This window comes from Palaemon carinicauda, chromosome 42 (assembly GCF_036898095.1).
Source record: "Palaemon carinicauda isolate YSFRI2023 chromosome 42, ASM3689809v2, whole genome shotgun sequence".
Lineage (NCBI taxonomy): Eukaryota > Metazoa > Arthropoda > Malacostraca > Decapoda > Palaemonidae > Palaemon > Palaemon carinicauda.
This window is the reverse complement of record NC_090766.1, coordinates 33,930,946-33,952,437: the sequence shown is the minus strand read 5'-3', so window position 1 is coordinate 33,952,437 and position 21,492 is coordinate 33,930,946. Positions and strand designations below refer to the sequence as shown.

Here is a 21,492-nt window from a genome sequence, read left to right as displayed (position 1 = left end):
GACTTCTCGAGGTTTACCACGATCCCCAGATCCTGGCAAAGATCCAGAAGCCTGTCTCGGTGCCGAAGAAGGGTCGACTCAGAGTCTGCTAGGATCAGCCAATCGTCCAGATAACGAAGGAGACGAATGCCGTTCCTGTGCGCCCAAGATGAAATCAGTGTGAACACCTGAGGAGCTGTGGAGAGACCGAAACACAGCACCTTGAACTGGTAGATCTTGTCGTCTAAGCAGAATCTCAGGTACTTCCTGGAAGACGGATGGATTGGGATCTGGAAGTTAGCGTCCTTTAGATCCAGTGTGCACATGAAGTCTTGTGGTCTCACCGCAAGTCTGACCGTGTCTGCTGTCTCCATGCTGAACCGGGTTTGCCTGACAAACCCGTTCAGAGCCGAGAGGTCGATGACAGGTCTCCAGCCTCCAGACGCCTTCTTTACAAGACAGAGTAGACTGAAGAAGCCTGGGGAGCCGTCGACGACCTCCTGGAGAGCACCCTTCTTTAGCATGGTCTCGACTTCGGCCCGAAGGGCCAGCCCCTTTGCCGACCCCATGGCATAGGAGCTCAACGACACTGGATTTGCTGTCAGGGGAGGTTGAGATGTTGTGAACGGGACGCGATAGCCTTGGCCGATCACTGAGACCGTCCAAGCATCGGCCCCGTGTTGCTGCCACCTGCGGACGCAACGCTGAAGGCATCCCCCCACAGGTGGACACGCAGGGGGACTGCCACCCCTAGGGCTTGCGGCCGCGGCCGCTACCCCTAGGAGTCTTGCCTCCCCTGGAGGACTTGCCGCCCCTCTTGACCTTGGCTGGAAAGGGCTGGGGCTTAGACACCACTTTCTTAACTGCCGGTGCCTGCTTCGGAGCCTTACGAGGCTGCTGCTGCTGTTGCGGCGGAGCTGGAGGCTTATAGGGCCGAGCTGTAAGGGCCCTATGGAGGAGGGAGTCCGTGCTGGATTTCCTCCACCTCTCAGCCGTTCGCTCCATGTCCTGTGGCTCAAACAGGTTCTCCCCAAGAAGGGAAGCATGTCTGAGCCTACACACATCCACGGCGGGGACCTTCGGATGGAATCTCTCGGTCACTGCATCGCGCCGCTTCAACACCGAGTTGGCCCACAGGGTGGTGACCTGGTGCGCCAAAAACTCGATGGAGCGGGTGCCCGAGAATAAGAAGGTCTCCAGAGCCTTCCTATTGGTCTCCTTAGACAAGTCCTCGGAGTGCAATAGGATGCCCAGAGTTCCTAGCCAAAAATCCAGCCACGAAGTGGCCTGCATGGCACACTTCGCGACCTTTTCATGGCTAAGGATCTCTGCCGCCGAGAACGACACCTGCCGGGCAGAGAGCTTCTCAAGGGGAACTCCCTTCCCCAGCTCCTCCACGGAGTGATGGAAAGGAAGAGCGAGACTGGACTCACCCAAGATCTCAAAATACCTCCTCTGCTGAAGACGAGGAGGAGGGATAAGCTTGTTCCCGGCAGAGGAACGACTGGAAGAGGCAAGAATCGCGAGCTGGGCGTTGGCCCTGGCTCTGGCACTCTTCAGACCCCGAGACCAGGGTAGAGCCGCACTGGACTTTGGGGCCTTCTGAACGTCGAACACTTCGTCCAAGATAGTGTCCTTGCCTTCACGGGGGGCGATCATGAGGTCCATAAGCCCGTTGAGTTGCCTCATCAGGCTCAGGACCTGCCAGAAGGCATGTTCGGATTCCTGCTGATCTCCTCCTTGCGGGCTGGCAGCTAAGTCTCCTGTCCCCGGAATCTCTTCCTGGGGTGAAGCGTGGACGTTCCCCCGGGGAGCCGCGGGTTCCTGGCGAATCCTCGAAGATGATTTCGGGACGGTCTTGGAGTCCTTGGATTCCCTCCTGGGAGGGATACAGGATCCAAACAAAGAGGTTCGAAGAGCCCCTTCCGCACGAGACGACTCTCCTCCATGAAGAGAAGACTCCCCCTTGGTGCCGAGGGGAAGACTACCGCTTCACTGGTCTCACCCGAGGACGGAAAAGCCTCGTCCACGGGAGAAGGAGAAAACGCTCGAGCAGGAGAAGGGGCCTTCGCGACAGACCTCTTGGGAACCAACTTCGCCCTGGGGGAAGTCACCACGAAGTCCACTCCTCTCTTTCTCTTCAGCGTAGGAGAGGCAGCCGTTGGTTTGTTGCCCTGATCGGCGAGTGCTGGTTTCATTACCCTCACTACAGTAACGCCCGCATCAGAGGACCAAACCAAGTCTGTTGCTCCACGGACACAGAGTCCGAAATCCTCGCTGGAGGGAAAGGGATCGGGCGATCCTTTGGAGTGGACACTACAGTACCTGCCTGAAAAGAAGGGGGGGAAGAAAGACGCACTACCCTCTCCGCAGTGTCTTCCCTGTCCTGCACAACAGTCCTGCGTTTAGATAGAGGCGATCCAGAGCGCTGTCTGGAAACACGCGTTCCTGCTGCTACCACTGGCTGCGAAATTCGCCGCGAACGATGGTCGCGCGGGCGCGCAGGCGACCGGTTGGGCGGGCGCGCAGGCGACTGGTTGCGCGGGCGCGCAGGCGAGTGATCGCGCGGGCACGCAGGCGAGCGGTCGCGTGGGCGCGCAGGTGAGTGGGCGCGAGGGCGTACAGGCGAACGAGCGCGTGGCCGAGTCGGCGAACAAATGCGTTGGCGCGATGGCAAGGGAACGCTTTGCCGCGTGGGCGAGTGAGAACACTCCGAAGATCGCTGGCGAAGTAGGTCAGGAGACCTGTAGCGCGAGGGAGAGCGATTGCGAGCAGGCGATCGGTGGTGAGCTGGTGAACGCTGGCGCGCAGGTGAGCGATGGCGCGTTGTCGCATGGTGACGCGTTGGCGAGCGATAGCGCGCAGGACGTGCAGGTGAATGATCGCGCGAGGGCGAGCTAGCAGAGGGCGAACCATGTCCTTCCAGAATCTCTGGCCGACGACGCGTTGGAGACCGTGTGCGCGCAGGCTGTAAGTCACGCGGGCGATCCGGAGATCGCCGATGATCAGGTGATCGTTGACGCGTAGGAGAACGCTGACGAGCAGGCGATACTAGGATCGTCTGTGAACGCTGGCGAGCAGGTGATCGCTGGCGAGCAAGAGGGCGACGCGTGAAATCCTGTGAAGGAGCAGTTGGCGCGGCACGTTCACGAACAGGAACAGGAAGAGCGTAGGCGCGTGGGCGAACATGTGCTTTAGAAACACGCGCTGGAGAACGCGGACGATGTTGAGTAGAAACAAGATGAGGATCGCGAGAGAGCTCAAGAGACTGATGGCGCGCAGGGTGCCCAACAGGGACTGCAGGATGTTCAGAGACCACAGGGGAGCACTGGCGAGCAAGAGGGCGATGATCCTCATAAGAGCGCTGACAAACGGGAGAGCGCTGACGAGCAGGAGAGCGCCTGTGCGCTAACACTGCAGAAGGGCGAGCAGGGGCACGCTGGCGCGCTGAGCGCTCTTCAGGAACCACAGGATGGAGGATGTCCTCAGGAAAGCGCTGGCGAGAAGGAGGGCGAACATCAGGAGAGCGCCGGCGAACAGGTGAGCGCTGACGAGCAGGAGAGCATTGACGAGCAGGAGAGTGCTGACGAGCAGGAGAGCGCCTGTGCGCTAACGCTGCACGTGAAAGGGAAGAATCCCTTTGCCCCGAAGGGACCGTTGCCCGTCGGGTGACGAGGTCCCCAGAAGGTGAAGTTCTAGCAGGAGTAGGAGACCGGTCCGCAGAGAGGTCCAAAGGAGCAGGAGCTGTAGGCTGAATACGACGAGGAGAATCCCCTTCGGAGGAAGAAGATCCAAAAAGGCGGCTTAACCCCCTTATAAGGGGATGGGAGGCCCTTGCGACGCAGCGGACGGTGAGCCTTACGGCGAAGGCGGCCACGGGGAAGATCATCAGGACCATCAGTCCTACGAAGGGGAGTCTCAGTCAAGGCACTCCCCTTAGAGGGAAGCTGGACAGCAGACGAGCCCGTAGGACTCACTTCCCCCTTCGAAGGATGTACGGAAGGGGGAGGAGAGCCGTCAGCACCAACATCCTCAACTGCACCTGCAGAGGATTGCCCCGCCCCGTCGGAGGCCTTTGCCACCACGACGTTGACGATAGACAGAGGGTCTACCTCTGCTACCGCCGGCGACTGCTTAACGGCGGCCCCCAACGAGACAAGGTCAATCAGGGCAACCCTGGAGGGCAAGCCCTTAAGCCCCAGGGAAGCCCAAATCTGTTAAAGATCATCATTAGACAATGAATTATTAATAACCTCCCCCGGAGGAGGAGGGGGAACCGCCCCGCTATGGGAGGCGACGCCCTCTCCCCCCACCCAAGGTCGGGAAACAGAACTAGGGCCTGCGCTACCACTCGGCCGACTCTCCTTAGGAGCCGGACGAGGGGGAGCTTCGGAGGAGGTTTGGGCGACAAAAGAAGAGTCCCGAGAACATTCCTCCTTCAAGGCAACCCCCGAAGGAGAACGGTCTCTCTTGGACTTCTTCTTACGCCGGCGGCCAAACCTCTCCCACTGGGAGGCAGACCACTCCCTACACGTTTTCCTGGTCACACCGTCGGCCCCGACACTGAGGGCAAAGGGTGTGAGGATCCGTATCCAAGGCCGACATAAAGGTCCCACAAGGGCGGCCGGCAATACCAGGGCACGTACGCATAGCAAAGATAAAGGTAGTCAACTTCAAACACACACACAAGCTGTAGAGAAAAAGCAGAAAAAAGATTAAAGGCTGTCAACGAGGACGATGGACAGACACGTCTGTTCATCGCCGAGCCAAAAGTGAAGTGAAGCAAGTCACCGGTGTGTGTGGGGGGGGGAGGGGTAGCAAGCTACCCTTCCCCTACCCCCCGCTAACTAGCGCGGGGGTAATTAACTCTCGTTGAAACTATTGGCTCGTCATTTCAGCTGCGCTAAAAGGTACAGTAAACCCAATGTACTGTAAATAGCATGGTTTGTATTTCGGTTACAGAACAAATATACATTTACAAAATAAGACAATATGAGATCAAATACACAAAAGAGCTGCAGCAAACTAATTGGAATTAATGTAGAGCGTGTTCGTAAATTTGAGTCTTGGTTTTAGTGTCCTATTATAAAAATATTGATGACTGTTCAGTAAAAAGAATTGCTCTAAATCATTTAAAAACTCACAAGTTTTGCCTCATATGCAATATGTTTAGTCTGGGGTGTGTTTGGGAATAAGAGAAAACTCGTCTGCAGTTGGTTCTTTAAATGACAGCCGCGCCGCAATGGATGCGGCAGATAAACTTGTAATTAATCTGCAAAACCAAGACATTATAAAATTTAAACAGGTATGCATTTTGATTTACCTTAATTAATATACCCTAAAAAATCTTATAAGATTTTAGAAAAGATAGTAAACTGAATGTGTATGAATAATATCTTATATTAATACAAAAACACACTAAAACTAATACATGAATTTACGGACAGTAGTATTTTAACCTAAAGCTGTGTGGACGCAGGTGGTAAAGCCACACAGTCATGCTTAAACCCAGCATCCTAGGTTAGGTTAATAATATTATTACTAGGTAAGCTATAATCCTAGAAGCAGGATGCTATAAGTCCAAGAGTTCCAATGGGGAAAATAGCCCAGTGAGGAAAGAAAATGAAGAAACGAATAGAATAGTGTGCTTGAGTGTACCCTCAAGCAAGAGAACTCTAACCCAAGACAGTGCAAGGCCACGGTACAGAAGCTATGGCATTACTCATGACTAGTGATCAGGACCTCTTATAAAAAAAACGTAATTTCTCCAGAACCGAGAAGGAACGGGTTTAGCATGACCGCAAGACCTCCTTTGGACTCCCTCCCGGTCATCACTGCTGCTTCATTCCATCATTATCTTGTCAATCTGTCTGTGTCTGTGCCAATCCAACATGTGTATCCTGCTTTCACATAGTATAATCCAGCCAAGTTGCAGGCCGATATACAATCATCATCATAGAGAACAATGGTTTGATTTTGAAGTGTCCTTTGCCTAGAAGAGCTGCTTACCATAGCTAAAAAGTCTCTTCTACCCTTACCAAGTGGAAAGTAGCCACTGAACAATCATAGTGCGGTAGTTAATCCCTTGAGCGAATAAGCATTATTCGGTTATCTTAGTGTTGTCAGGTGTATGAGGAAAGAGAATGTGTAAAGAATAAGCCAGACTACTTGGTGTATTTTGTATAGGCAAAGGAAAAATGAGTCTTAGCCAGAGACAATTCCAATGTAATATTATGACCAGTCAAAGGACCCAATAACACTCTTGCGGTAGTGCCCAAGTATTGGACGAATATCCATCTAATTGTGTCAAGTGTTAACATGTATATCTAACCGTGCAATGAGTAAGAATATGAAGTCCTACCATAGGTTACTTCGAATAAGTGGGATTGTGGGGGCAAGTCATAGTGACAGTACAAATATACAGTACATATTTACCTTACCAGTGCTGTGTATAATGTACAAGATGGGAAAAGTGACAAATTTAGGAAGAATTCGCTAACTAGCAAAGCCTCGAATGTGGAAAATAAAGAAACACTTTACACATAATAATCACAGATATAAATGTTTGTCTTAATTTTGTGAAGTTGCCAAATAAAGATCGTAGGAGGATCTACATGAATTTGGATCACAGTTCACAAAATTAAAAAAATTTCCTAACCTAATAATTAAAGAATTTATACAATATACTCGGCCTGCTGAGCCTTTGTATATCAGCGGCCAGTTCCTCCCGTGTGGATTAACAATGGACATCAACTAACAAATCTTTCCCCCCTAACCTAACATCCTTACACTGCCATATTCTAAGTTAACCGTAATCGGAGCCTTTGTATATCAGCGGCCAGTTCTACTGCGTGGATTAAAATTGGACATCAACTAACAAAAACTTTTCCCCTTAACCTAACCTACAAGCCGTGACCTTACCTACTTACCTAATGGGGGGGGGGGCTAACATCTATGTTATCCGTAATAAAACATACAGGTGGCCGCTATCATACATACAACCACAGCCCGCTACACACTACACACGTAAATAAGGTTGGACCCTTTAAATTAGGACATGTCTCTATGATTTAATAAATGAGATTTAACTTTTTTTCCCCGGATCAGTGTCCGCCAATCTACAAACTCCCTGTGGTTTATGGTTACTAAAACTGCAAATAAAAATATATTAATGGCCAAAATTTATTATAATATATTGGTTAAGTTATATGCAAACAGAAAGTAAAAGGTTCAAGTAGAAATAAATAAAAGTTAAATGTTGAACCTACGAAGTTATCAGGTTACGATTTTCGCAAGATCTGTCTAGTAGCACTAACTGTTATGTCGTAGTCTCTGTAACGGCCCCTCTTCTGTGGGTTTCTTAGATAAGGTTTTTGACATTTTTTTTTACTGTTGGTTTAGAGTTCATTTAGTATCTATTTTGGTTAAGAGTTCTTTATGTTGTCAATTGAAAACTAATAATAGGTTAAGGATAATAACACTATATTTTGAAGCTAACTCAAAAAGGTTTGAAAATACAGCAATGGTATTAATAGCAGATTTTACTTCAGTATCTGGATGGCAAGACAATTGGGAATAAGTGCTGAACAGCAAATTATTAAGTGTATAAAGAATAAACTGTTAAATACATTAAATGTAAATATTATTGGATATAAGAATCATTTTAAAAATATTTTCACTGACAGTATGTTTGTAACTTAAAAACATATTCAGAAAAATAATAAAATAAAATTGTAATTTTTTCATATTATAATAGATATTATAATGTATATACAAAAATGTTAAATAAAATTTGTAAAGGAATATTTCTTTATAAAAGCCAAAAAAATATATGTTAAAAAAAAGTAATTGTATTTTCATAATAAAAGATTAAAAAAAGTTCTTTTCTGGCTTTCGATAATTATCAATTAGTAATATTTGATGATATTCTTGTAATAATACATATTTTCCCCTTTTTTCTATCTCAAAAACAAATAATAAATAACAATTTGTTACAATATGTAGATAGAAAACAATATAAAAAAATTAAAATAAACAGGTCGAAAAGGTAATTCCAATTTGAGAATTTAATTAACTAATAACCATATCACATATTGGTAACCATACTCAATTTCTTTTAATGAGGCGCATTTGCACTGACTTGCAGCGGTGCCCTTTTAATTATCTTGTCCAACCAATCAGCGATCAGGAAACTTTTCCGAAATTTTATGCATCGTGTAAATTCTTAAACAAATGATTTTAGTACACATACTTCACATAAGAGCTAACGCGAAACAGTTTTCTGTTGATTGAGAATGATCCTTAAGTTCCACGTACTTCTCTGATATTGGCAAGCGTTTAAAGGCCACTCATGAATGGCAATTTATCTGCAAGTCAGCAGTTAAAGTATGCGTGCGGTAGTGACCAACGTGAAGTTTTTCTCTGGAGATACCCGCAGTTAGAAAAATTGCTTCTTCACGTGTGTGTGTGTATGTATGTATGTATGTATGTATGTATGTATGTATGTATATATATATATACATACATATATATATATATATATATATATATACAGTATATATATATATATATATATATATATATATATATATATATATATATATATACATACATATATATATATATATATATATATATATATATATATATATATATATATATAGAGAGAGAGAGAGAGAGAGAGAGAGAGAGAGAGAGAGAGAGAGAGAGAGAGAGAGAGAGAGATTTAGATAGCTAGGTAGACATGCACTGTATGTGTTTGTCACGCACAAAGCTGTCATCCTTTTCACTAATAATAATAATAATAATAATAATAATAATAATAATAATAATAATAATAATAATAAGACTATCTAATCCAACACCTCCTCCTCCTGCCCCATCCCCCCTTCAGAGAGACACTAAAGTAATGGAAATCTTTTCTGTTAACTGAATCAATTACTGCAAGTTACTGGACTTGAAATACGATGCAGCCCAAGACTGAGCGAGAATTATGGCACTGGAATTGGAATTCTGGAAAGTGTACGCAGTGCATACGCACACACGTGCAGGCACGTGCAAGTAAGAGCACGTGATATTTCATCATCATCATCATCATCATCATCATCATCATCATCATCTTCTCCTACGCCTATGGAAGCAAAGGGCCTCGGTTAGATTTCGACAGTCGTCTCGATTTTGAGCTTTTGAAACAATACTTCTCCATTCATCATCTCCTACTTCTCGCTTCATAGTCCTCAGCCATGTTGTCCTTAGCCTTGTGAGCCCAATTAAATGACATTTATATTTACGCACAACACACACACACACACACACACACATATATATATATATATATATATATATATATATATATATATATATATTATATACATATATATATATATATATATATATATATATATATATATATATATATAAGAATATATGTGCAATAATATGTATATATACTTATATACACATTATTTATAAATATACAGAATATATTTCACAATATATAGGAAGGAAGAGAAGACGATGGATTGAAGAACTAAAAAAGTTTACTGGCGTGGACTGGCATAGAAAGACCATACAGAGACAAAAGTGAAAAGAAATGTCTGAGGCCTATGTTCTGCAATGGACTAGTAACGGCTGATGATGATGATGATGATGATGATGCTATATCAGACCCATAAGGATATTCATTTAATGATAAATATTTCTGCCCGGCCGAGGATTCGATCCTATGGTCGATAAAAATAATGTCTACTCTTATTTCTATCTTCCATATGTTTGAACCCTTGGTTAGATAGAAAGATTTATTACCTCCGCCAACGAAGTTGGAAGGAGGTTATGTTTTCACCCCTATCTATGTGTTTGTTTGTTTCTGAACACCTTCCTGGTCACAATTTAAATCGTGGAGTAATGAAACTTGCAGGGATTAACTGTTATGCAAAAAGCTAGAATTGATTAAATCTTGCATGGTCAAGGTCAAATGTCAAGGTTACGGTCAAGCAAAATGTCCAATTCACATAATCAACCATAAGGTTGAACATCGTTTTCCCAAAGACTTCAAACTTGGTTCAGATTTGAGTTCATGAAAATCCACGCCAATCAATACATATCAAGGTCAAAGGTCAAGGTTGACGTCACGAAAAAGGTCGAGAAATAAGCTGCCGCGACGGAGGTCTGCGCTCTACTGAGTGCCCCTTTAGTTATTAATGGATTACCCTAAAAGTCTGAGATCACATGGCAGAGATAATTCAATTTTAAACTAAAAGTCTTCAGAGCCTCAGATGTAAGATTAAATGGATCATGTCTTTAAGGAATTGCTGAAGGAAGGATAAGGTATATTTGTGGCTTATTTGAAAGCATGAAAATCACAAGTTTAAAGTTTTAAAGGCCGCTCATGAATAGCAGAAGCAAGGGGCAGCGACAATGACCCATGAAGCAGGAAATTACCCTAGAGACTGACCATATATACATATGATTAGCGCCCAAGCCCCCTCTCCACCCAAGTTACGACCAAGGAGGGTCAGACAATGGCTGCTCATGACTCAGCAGATAGACATATAGGCTCCCCCAAACCGCATATCCTTAGCTCACAAGGATGGCAAGGTTGCAGAGACCAAAGAAACTAACGAGTTTGAGTAGGACTCGAACCCCAGTCTATCGATCACCAGTCAGGGACGTTACCACATACATATACACTGAATATGTGTAAATATCAACTACAAATAGGAATTGATATAGAATTTTAAATTTGGGAAAAAATGTCCATTGAAAATTCTTCTATGGAAAATGCTTTTGGCTGGGCAATGATTCAAGACTCTACCAATGAGCAATAATAATAATAATAATAATAATAATAATAAAGAAGATTCCTATATAATCACCATTAATTTTACGATGGTGATTATCACAGCTAACAAAGAGCTAATTAGCAAATAAAATACTTAATGAAATAAAATCAACATAAGGTCCAGAACACGATTAAAACGCGTCACTCAAAACGTGAAATATCAATTTAATCCTCAACCAACAACGAACAGCGCCACTCCTCGGCCCGTCCAATTCCACCTGACAGCGTTCGAAGGCGAAATGACCGAGCCATTAACAGAAACCAAGTGAAGATTGAAATCAACCCCTCCCCCCTCCCCACCCTCGCTGTTGCAATTGCAACAGGTGTCAGTCTCTCAAACGTTCTTGCAAGGACGTTCTGAGTATGTCAAAGGTCTCCAACACCCTCCATCCCCAATTGCCCGTCATCATTAAAGTTGAGTCGTTCACCTGTGAGAGAGTTAATTGTATTGGGGAGGTGTGTTGTATGAGCTAGATTTGAAACACGTATAGTTTATATGTGTGTATGTATACACACATATACACGTACATATATATGCCATGATCAGCAAAGCTGTATTTGCCAGGGCCACCCATACACCCATACTAGGTTGGTTTGCTGTGAGTGATAAGATAAAAGTTTTCCAGCACAATCTGCTGTAGCCAGAGTGTTTATGAAAAGCTGGCCAAACCCCAGACATCAATAATGACATGTCTGAGGCCTTTGTCCTGCAGTAGACTAGAAACAGCTGTATATGTTGTTGTAGTTATACACACACATACACACACACATATATATATATAAATATATATATAAATATATATATATGTATATATATATATATATATATATATATATATATATATATATATATATATATATATATATATATATATTGAGAGAGAGAGAGAGAGAGAGAGAGAGAGAGAGAGAGAGAGAGAGAGAGAGAGAGAGAGAGAGAGAGAGAGAGAGAGATAATATCCAAATAAGTATAGATACCAGTAATACGAAGACTGACTTAACTTCGGTGCCGTTATAATTATCACCACAATTCTTGGGAAAGACAAATTGACATAACATCCTGTTATTGTCTCTTTAATCATCCACCAACCGGAATATAGATAAAAAGAGAGTAACAGAGTAACAGAGAGGGAGGAGACGGAAGCATTTTTGTTGGAATTTGACATTTATAACAATAATAAGTCCCAAAGTTGGAGTTAACGACTGAGGTTCGAAGTATTCCCTGAGGACACTTAGAGACAGTAGGGCTTGCCCGTCTGATTCTCTGACACTTGCAGATAGAGTACGGCAAGTCCTTCTGATTCCCTAAGGACACCTGGAGACGGAGTAGGGCTTGCCTGCCTGATTCCTCGAGGACACTTGGAGAAAGAATAGGGCTTGCCCATCTGATTCCCTGAGGACACTTGCAGGCAGAGTAGGGTTTGCCCGTCTGATTCCCTGAGGACACTTGGAGACAAGAGTAGCGCTTGTCCGTCTGATTCCCCGAGGACGCTTTGAAACAGAGTAGGGCTTGCCCGTCTGATTCGCTGAGGACACTTGTGGGCAAATACGGCTTGCTCGTCTGATTCGCTGAGGAGACTTAGAGACAGTAGGGCTTGCTCATCTGATTCTCTGAGGACACTTGGAGACATAGTAGGACTTGCCCGTCTGATTCCCTGAGGAACACGGAGAAAAATAGGCCTTGCCTGTCTGAGGAATTCACGTAAGGTAATGATTTTTTTTCACGAAATAGTAGAAAAACATACTCGCTATTATGGTTAGATAGTGAACTAAATGCGACCGTTACCACTTCATTTTAATTCTAAAAGACCTCTAGTTAACCTCTTGGACCTAGAGAATTATCTGGCGAATCCTTTCACTGGTGCATGTGTAGAATCCTCAGCAAAGAACCTCTCTGATTCCTTTTGATGTTGCAGTGTTGAATATACTAGCGTCAGTGTTATAATCCAAGTTCTTCGAATACTGACGATAGAGGTGAATTTACATCAAAGCTGTTTTTCCTTTTTTTCTCTTGAGAAAAGACTCGGGAGGCTACATTCTTTAGTGATAAATGTGAACAAGATATTGGAGTTTCTCTGGGTGATATATATATATATATATATATATATATATATATATATATATATATATATATATATATATATATATATATGTGTGTGTGTGTGTGTATGTACACACACACACACACACACACACACACACACACATATATATATATATATATATATATATATATATATATATATATATATATATATACTGTATATATATATATACACAGTATACATAAATATATGAGCTATAAAATACACATTCCTGTGAATACGATACTAGAAAACATTCACGAAATTTAAATTAATCTTTACATATATACAAGTATATATATATATATATATATATATATATATATATATATATATATATATATATATATATACAGGTATATATATATATACCTCTTATAATGGTTAGTGTTTACTTGACCCCATTTATACAGTAGAAAACGTGTGAACTTTGGATAAAATTAAACAAGCCTAAACGTCTATTTGTCAAGATCTCCTTTAGGTTTTAGATTTCATTATATGGATGATTAATTCTGAAAAGGATTGTAACATGTGCTTTTATTCCAGACAATTCCCAACAAAGAGTTTCAGTGAATCTCGGGTTCAGCTGAAACACTTGAAACTTTAGTTGAATCAGTGAAACTTCAAAAAATTCAAACTTGCATCAAATGTTTTTATGTTGCGCAAGCTGACATTAGTTTTTTATAGTTTACATATGAAATATCTGTTCTAATGTTACTGTTTTTAAAACATTTGATCTAAATTGTTCATTACTTCTTATATCGTTTATTTCCTGATTTCCTTTTTTCACTGGGGTATTTTTCCCTGTTGGAGCCCTTGAGCTTACAGCATCTTGGTTTTCCAACTGGGGTTGTAGGTTAGCTAATAATAATAATAATAATAATAATAATAATAATAATAATAATAATAATAATAATAATAACTGGGTAAATCATGATCAGCTTCACTTCAAGCACTGGGGTCCACAGTTTGAATGGAATTAGCTCTTGGTAAGAAGGAAGAATTATTCGTGATGCTCATATAGGTACAGTTGGCTTTATTAATTTTGGTACGTCCCGCGATAGGCCAAGAAGACGTCTGACAGCTGTACAGTGTAGCAGGTAACGCTGTGTTTAGCAAAAGAGAAACTGTTGGCAACGCTGCCTGTAAAACTAAGTCGTTGAGCTTGTAAGCACACGATCAGTAGCATTTTTATTAATATTATAAAGTTCTGTATAAAAAACTGTGGTTATTTGTTTAATAGCACTTCATAAAATGGCTAAAAATTGCTCTTGATCACGTGTTTACAGTGATTTTGTTTTACAAGCAGAGACAAACAAAGCCATTCCAACACCTAAAATCATAACAGACACCTCACGCGTCTCAAACTGTCGACCTATCACGCCAGGACTCCTCGCTGCTGGGAGGAAGGACACTGTCACGCTGGTGACTGGTACACCACACAAACATACGCTACTGGGGTCTAAGCAATGTCAGGCAGGGCAGCCGATCAGGACTACTAAATGAAGGCAACAGTGCTTACCCCATACAAATGGGAAAAACATGTCAACAGAAGAAGATGCCAAACATTCCTCTTTTGCTAAACGAAGCGTTACCTGCTACAATGTCCGGCTGTCAGACGTCTCCTTGGCCTAGTGTGGAATGTATTAGAATTAATGAAGCCAACTGTACAGTTCAACATAGGGAAGGCTGGCACACATCGTTCTGAGGAAATGCACCCAGCCACACCTTTTCTGCGCGGAGAGTTCCTGCATTTAGCCCCTGCCCACCACCTCTGATATCTCACTCTATACTAGTCATATGGTCACTCGCCGGGAAGTAAAAGTGTCACAGGGTGCATTTCCCTGTAGCGAGGTTTACCAGGAACTACTGTGTCCTGCTGTACTTGTTGCTTTTTGTAATTTTTAAAAGATAAATAACAATGTAAATGAATTCTAGTACTATACGAGTAATTGCTGTTATTTATCTATAAAGAAGTCAAGGATTGGAAGTTATAATAAACTAACACAATTTTTTTTTTTTTTTTTTTTGCAGAATTTGCTTGCAAAGATTGAGATTCTTTATGAACTGAGTCACTATCAGATGCTGCTCTTATCATCCATGAATTTCTTAAAGTTAGCATACGTACTGCTGGTGTGTACAATCACAACCTCAGGAAAACAAGATGAAACAACAATGTCGGCAGACACTACATCAACATATGGAGATTCCGAATTGTCCTCTACACAACACCACATCTCTGATGAAATTCTACTGGGTTTTCCATCAGTAACTTCTTCACAAAATGGAAGAGAGGTTTCTGCACAAGGGACAACAGGGAACGCAGAAAGAGCCAAAACCAACACCACTGAACAGGAGTCAGGTGAAGAAACGGGAAACAATCAGGGAGATCACATAACCTTGTCTAAAACAGTAGTCAGTGTTGTTTTAGTCCTTCTGTTGTCGACATCAGTTCTACACTTTGTTTTCATCTTACATTATTGTATGAAAATCTGGTACTGCTGCTGCACCCAAGAGGTTGAGAGTGATGTTGACTACTCTCAAATGTCGGTGTTCGGCCTCAGAGACTTAAGTAACCGAAGTTCTCTGAATAAAGCCAGCATCAATTTACGCAACAAGGGAAACAAGCTGGATGTTGATGCCGAAACCGCCTTTCCGAATTACTCTTACCGTTGCAACAGCAACTATAACGATGGGTTTCTCAACCTTGACAATGCCATTAACAAAGGAAGACACAGCAAACGGATTTCCTTCGTCAACGAAAATGAACAATGTAGAAAACAAAGCCAAACTAGGTCCCTCATTAACTCACCTTCGAAAAAGGAAACAGCTGCTGAAGTACATCCAGAGAGAGACGATATATCAGACAAATGTTCTATGATTGTACCAAGTATCCAAATGAATTCTCCAGAAGAACAAGCTAAAGGAATTGGCACATCCAGTTCAGACACAGAGAGCGTGGAAAACCCATCTCCAGTAATATCTTCAAAGAAATGTGCCTTGCCCTTCAACGACCAGGTCATGGGCAGTGACAACGAAATTGCTAGTAGAAGCACCATTCCAATAAAGTGCCCGGTGAACATGGAAGATTCGGGAGTGTCTTTGAGTCTAAGAGAATTAAATTCAATGAAGAAACAGTTAGAGAAGCACATGGAAGGATCATCAGAAGTAGAGGAGAGAAAACCAGGATTGTCTGGCGAGCGCCAAAACTCGACATTAGTGGTAAACGCTTCCAAGAGGGCAGTAAGCGCAGGGTACTCAATGCACCTCACAGAGGAGCGTGATAGGCATAAGCGACAACAATTAGAGGCCCGTAGGTTTAGTTCTTTTGAGCCCAGCATTCGTGCAAACTACCAGAGCCCCCTCCAGATTCCATCCTACATGAACAAAGCTGCAGGGGAAAACAAACGGCACTATTTTTTGCACTGCGGAGGTCCTGAGACGTCCGTGTAGTGGTGGACACCTTTGATGCAGTAGACGCAACGGATTTTCTGTGCAACTTGGAAACGATTACCAATGATGAAAATTAGTGTATTAATTGGTAATATTGGCAATGTTGCAACTATTAATGCTGCAACATCATACAATAGATCTATCTTTAGTTTACCAATTGTTAAATATTGTTTGCAGTTGGCTGAAAATACTGAAGTGTTTCATACCCAATATTTTCAGCTATGATTTTATTGTCTGAGGAACTCAATACTGAAGTTAGTTGTAAGAAAGTACAGGACATGTTTATCATCATCATTATTATTATTATAGAGCCACCAGGTAGAAGGGGGAGAGGAAGGCTTAATACAAGGATTCAGTAGATAGAATAGATGGAGACAGATGATCAGCTGTTTTTACAAGCAATAACACATATTGATTACAGTTCATTCTTTGATGGGATTGTTAAAAAAATCTTCTTATCGTTTGTAATATGAGCCTCGTCAGATGACAGTATCTGCTGATACAAAACATTAGCAAATGTACCTTGCATTGAATTTGAATTATTCTTGATTTGTGTTTTGAGATTAAACCAGATTCTCTATAAATGCTTGTCAAAGATGAAGAAGATTCAAAGCCAGAGTTTGTTTTGATTGCAACAAAGACACGTTATACAATAGACTTTGTTTTGATTGCAACAAGGAGACATTTTACAATAAACTTTGTTGTGCTTGCAATAAGAAGACATTTTACAATAGACTTGTTTTGATTGCAACAAGAACACATAAAATAGACTTTGTTTTAACTGCAACATGGACACATTATACAATAGACGTTGTTTTGATTGCAATAAGGACACATTATACAATAGACTTTGTTTCTCTTGCAACAAAGACACATTTTACCATTGTCTGAATTATATTTAGGACATAAACCTAATTCATTGTACTCAGTATTTTTCTTAATCCTATTATCATTTAATATTGATGCTTGGTATGAATATTTCCTGAAGTTTACTTTTGCTTTAGGTAATGCTTGTATTGACTATAAATAAAAAAAATAACCGAGATTGAAAATTAACTACCCCAAAATATGGACCAGTGTGTGTGATTGGAAGGTGACTGAAGGTGGTGGAGGGTGAATAAAGGTGACTGAGAGTGACTGAAGGTCACTGAAAGTGATGGAAGGTGACTGAAAGTAACTGAAGGTGACGGAAGGTGACTGAGGGTGATGGAAGGTGACAGAAGGTGACTGAAGGTGATGGAAGGAGACTGAAGGGGACTGAAGGTGATGGAAGGTGACTGAAGGTGACTGGAAGTGACTGATGGTGATGGAAGGTGACTGAAGGTGATAGAAGGCGATGGAAGGTGACTGAAGGTGATGGAAGAGGACTGAAAGTGACTGAAGGTGATGGAAGGTGATGAAAGGTGACTGAAGGTGATGGAAGGTGACTGAAGGTGACTAAAAGTGACTGAAAGTGAAGGAAGGTGACTGAGGGTGATGGAAGGTGGCTGAAGGTGATGGAAGGTGACTGAAAGGTGATTGAAGGTGACTGGAAGTGACTGATGGTGATGGAAGGTGACTAAAGGTGATAGAAGGCGATGGAAGGTGACTGAAGGTGATGGAAGAGGACTGAAAGTGACTGAAGGTGATGGAAGGTGATGTAAGGTGACTGAAGGTGATGGAAGGTGACTGAAGGTGACTGAAAGTGAAGGAAGGTGACTGAGGGTGATGGAAGGTGGCTGAAGGTGATGGAAGGTGACTGAAAGGTGATGGAAGGTGACTGAAGGTGATGGAAGGTGACTGAAGGTCATGGAAGGTGACTGGAAGTGACTTATGGTGATGGTAGGTGACTGAAGGCGATGGAAGGTGACTGAAGATTATGTAAGGTGACTGAAAGTGATGGAAGGTGACTGAAGGGAGATGGAAGGTGACTGCAGTTGACAGAAGCTGATGGAAGGTGACTGAAGGTGATGGAAGGTGACTGAATCTGATGGAAGATGACTGAAGGTGATGGAAAGTGACTGAAGGTGATGGAACGTGACTGAAAGTGACTGAAGATGATGGAAGGTAACTGAAGGTGATGGAAGGTGACTGAAGACGATGGAAGGTGACTGAAGGTGACTGATGGTGATGGAAGGTGACTGAATGCGACTGAAGGTGACTGTATGTGTGTGTGTGTGTGTGAGTGTGTGTGTGTGTATGAGTGTAAGTGTAAAAAAAACACAAGAAAAATGAAAATACAGAGTGAATACTGACTAGTTTCGTCTTACTTCTTCAAGAGACAACACTAGCCGGATTCACACTATATATTACTTTTTCATGTGGATTTTTGACCATTAGCATTAGGTTTTCCTGTAATTTTATGCACAAACATACATACATACATACATACACACACACACACACACACACACATATATATATATATATATATATATATATATATATATAAATATATATACATATATATATATCCTCGTCATTGTACTTTCTGTCTGAAAGTTTGTTTGTGAGTGCGTAAATTTGTGTGTGTGTTGTTTCCTTGTTTAGAGAAACGTCACATCCTGGTAAACTGAAAGATAAGCAAAGGGGAAGAGAGAGAGAGAGAGAGAGAGAGAGAGAGAGAGAGAGAGAGAGAGAGAGAGAGTAAACACCTTTCAATATTGACTAATTATGCTTTACACATTTATATGAAAGGGCTGCTCACTTGTTGAATTCAAATAAATGGCGTCGCACTATCGAGGGTTTCAAATTATTAACTCTTCTTATGAAAATAATTTCTGTTGTCATTTAAATACTCTTCAGCCTTTGATATATAGATTTAGTGAAAACTATATTTTTTTATGAATAATTTTGATGAATTTGCTTCCTTAAATTATCTATTACCGTTCAATTGATGAATAATTTAAGTCTGTATATTTTTTATGATTAATTTTGATAAATTCTTCTTCCTCAAATTATTCATTCCCGTTCAATTAATGAATAATTTAAGTCTGTATATTTGTTATCATTAATTTTGATAAATTTTTCTTCCTTAAATTATCTATTGCCGTTCAATTAATGAACAATTTAAGTCTAGATTATTTTATGAATTATTTTGATAAAGTTTTCTTCCTTAAATTATTCACTGCCGTTCGATTAATGAATAATTAAAGTCCTAAATAACGAAAATAAAAATTTAGAACTCTTCAATAAGAGTACAAAAAGCTAACAAATGAGTGTAATTTATTTCTAAAAATCTATATAAGCAATATATATATATATATATATATATATATATATATGTGTGTGTGTGTATGAGTGTATATATACATATCTATATGTCTATATATATATATATATATATATATATATATATATATATATATATATATATATATATATATATCTTTCCCGTCACGCTAAGTGGCACTGCCAAAAGTATGACTACTCGGTGTCTCGGAAACCCCAACTGCCGTGTTGTAGTTAGGAAAAGGGGGAGGAGGTGGGAAGGGTTGAATAATGTCAGCGGACATTATTGACGGGTCGCGTGCACTAAGAAGAAGAAGAAGAAGAAGAAGAGGTTTGTGTGTGTGCGTGTGTGTGTGTGTGTGTGTGTGTGTGTGTGTGTGTGTGTGTGAGCTCTACTACGTGATTGACGCGAAGGGAAAATCCAATAGATAATGACTTCTCAGAGGCAAATCATTAGCAACTTCTGTGCACTTCTGCTGTGGTTGAGAGCGTTGGTTGATTAGGGAGTCGTCTGGTACTTTCACGGTTAGGTGCACATGTGTGCACTGGTGTCACGTAGTTAATGAAAACCATTGGGACACTTTCACAGTGATTCGCACATGTTCAGTGATGGGACGCTAATAAGGTATGGGTGAGGTTTTAACACTTCCACGGTTGTATACACATTTGAAGATATAATTTATGAAAAATGTTTGGGCGTTTGGTGGTAACACTGTTATTCGTACGTGTGTTCAAAGCAGGTGTGACCACCTTTAGCAGATGTGCACACATTTAACAACAACAACAATAATAAGAATAGGGAAGTGGGGAATATGGGGAAAGGAAGAGTACCCCTGGATACAATCCAGTTTATAGCTCAAAGGCAGGTACTCGGGATGGGAAAGATTTAGGAAATAGGGAGAAAGAGAAGTACAGGAGAAGAATAAAAGAGAGGGGCAGACCCTCTTGCGATATTAGGAAATTGGTATTATTATATTGATACTTTGCACACAATACACACATTTAACAGATGTGCAAACTTGTAGCAAATGTGCTCACGTTTAGCAGATGTGCTCATGTCCAGCACATGTGCTCATGTCCAGCACATGTGCACACATTTAGAAGATGTGCACACGTTTAGGAGATTTTCTCATGTCCAGCACATGTGCACACATTTAGAAGATGTGCACACGTTTAGCAGATGTGCTCATGTCCATCACATGTGCACAGGTTTAGATGTGCACCAGGATGAAACATATTTTGATCTTTTACATCAAGGGAGGGAAATCCAAGTTTGATTATATAAATAAAAGAATTTACACACACACACACACACACACACACACACACACACACACATATATATATATATATATATATATATATATATATATACATAATCTAGTTTCCTTGGCATTTCACAGTCTGTGACCTGTGACTCTAGCTGGTGCAACGTCAGTTAACCTACCAGTCAATCAATTACTAAGAAAACACAAAAGGGACTAAATTTGATTTCATAAAACTCGAGCTTCAATTGAATATGAAAAGAAAGGCCTGGAATAAAAGGCCATAAAACAGCAAAACAACTATATACAAAAACATTCGCTATAACAGAATTGCAATAATTAGATTTTGAAAGTGTAGAATCAGATAGAATATTTGAAAAAAGGGGGAATCTAGAATTCGACCTTATGTTAAGTAAAGTCTTAAAATGGTAATAATTCTCCAGTCTCTAAGAAATGACGCCAATGTTCAGACAAGTTTGCAAGTACTTTGCATTTACCAGTACATCAAGTACATCATGTATCTATGCATTTTCTTGTTAAAAGAGTCTGCAACCGTCAAACGAGGGGTTCATTGTCCTTAGATTTGTTTAGGCGTTATAAAATGGGTGTCGTTTTGTATAATATAGTTTCCAACTAATTTACTCTCATAAGGGTCTCATGT

The 21,492-nt window shown here is 41.6% G+C and overlaps 2 protein-coding genes across 3 annotated transcripts in view; one reads left to right on the top strand and one right to left on the bottom strand.

Annotated features, from left to right (window-relative positions):
- The window catches only part of LOC137633200 (acyl-CoA dehydrogenase family member 11-like), a 108,289-nt gene extending 100,960 nt beyond the window's left edge, over positions 1-7,329 (bottom strand). The window contains exon 1 of one of the 2 annotated variants that reach the window (XM_068365360.1): positions 7,248-7,329. Coding sequence is in view for 1 of the 2 variants with exons in the window: in XM_068365359.1 (XP_068221460.1) it covers positions 5,124-5,137 (14 nt within the window). In the remaining variant the exon portion in view is untranslated. Of the gene's footprint in view, positions 1-5,123; positions 5,227-7,247 lie in introns of those variants that run through there. The other variant, XM_068365359.1, reaches the window with a different exon arrangement.
- A 4,655-nt stretch (positions 7,330-11,984) lies between these two features.
- Positions 11,985-17,216, top strand: LOC137632745 (uncharacterized). Its single transcript, XM_068364822.1, has 2 exons — positions 11,985-12,526; positions 14,938-17,216. Exon 2 carries the CDS (start codon positions 14,986-14,988, stop codon positions 16,354-16,356), a length of 1,371 nt encoding a protein of 456 aa, XP_068220923.1. The 5' UTR covers positions 11,985-12,526; positions 14,938-14,985; the 3' UTR covers positions 16,357-17,216.
- The last annotated feature ends 4,276 nt before the right edge of the window (positions 17,217-21,492 follow it).

Excerpts from the sequence above, each read along its gene's own strand:
- LOC137632745 (XM_068364822.1), top strand. The coding sequence starts at position 14,986 with ATGCTGCTCTTATCATCCATGAATTTCTTAAAGTTAGCATACGTACTG.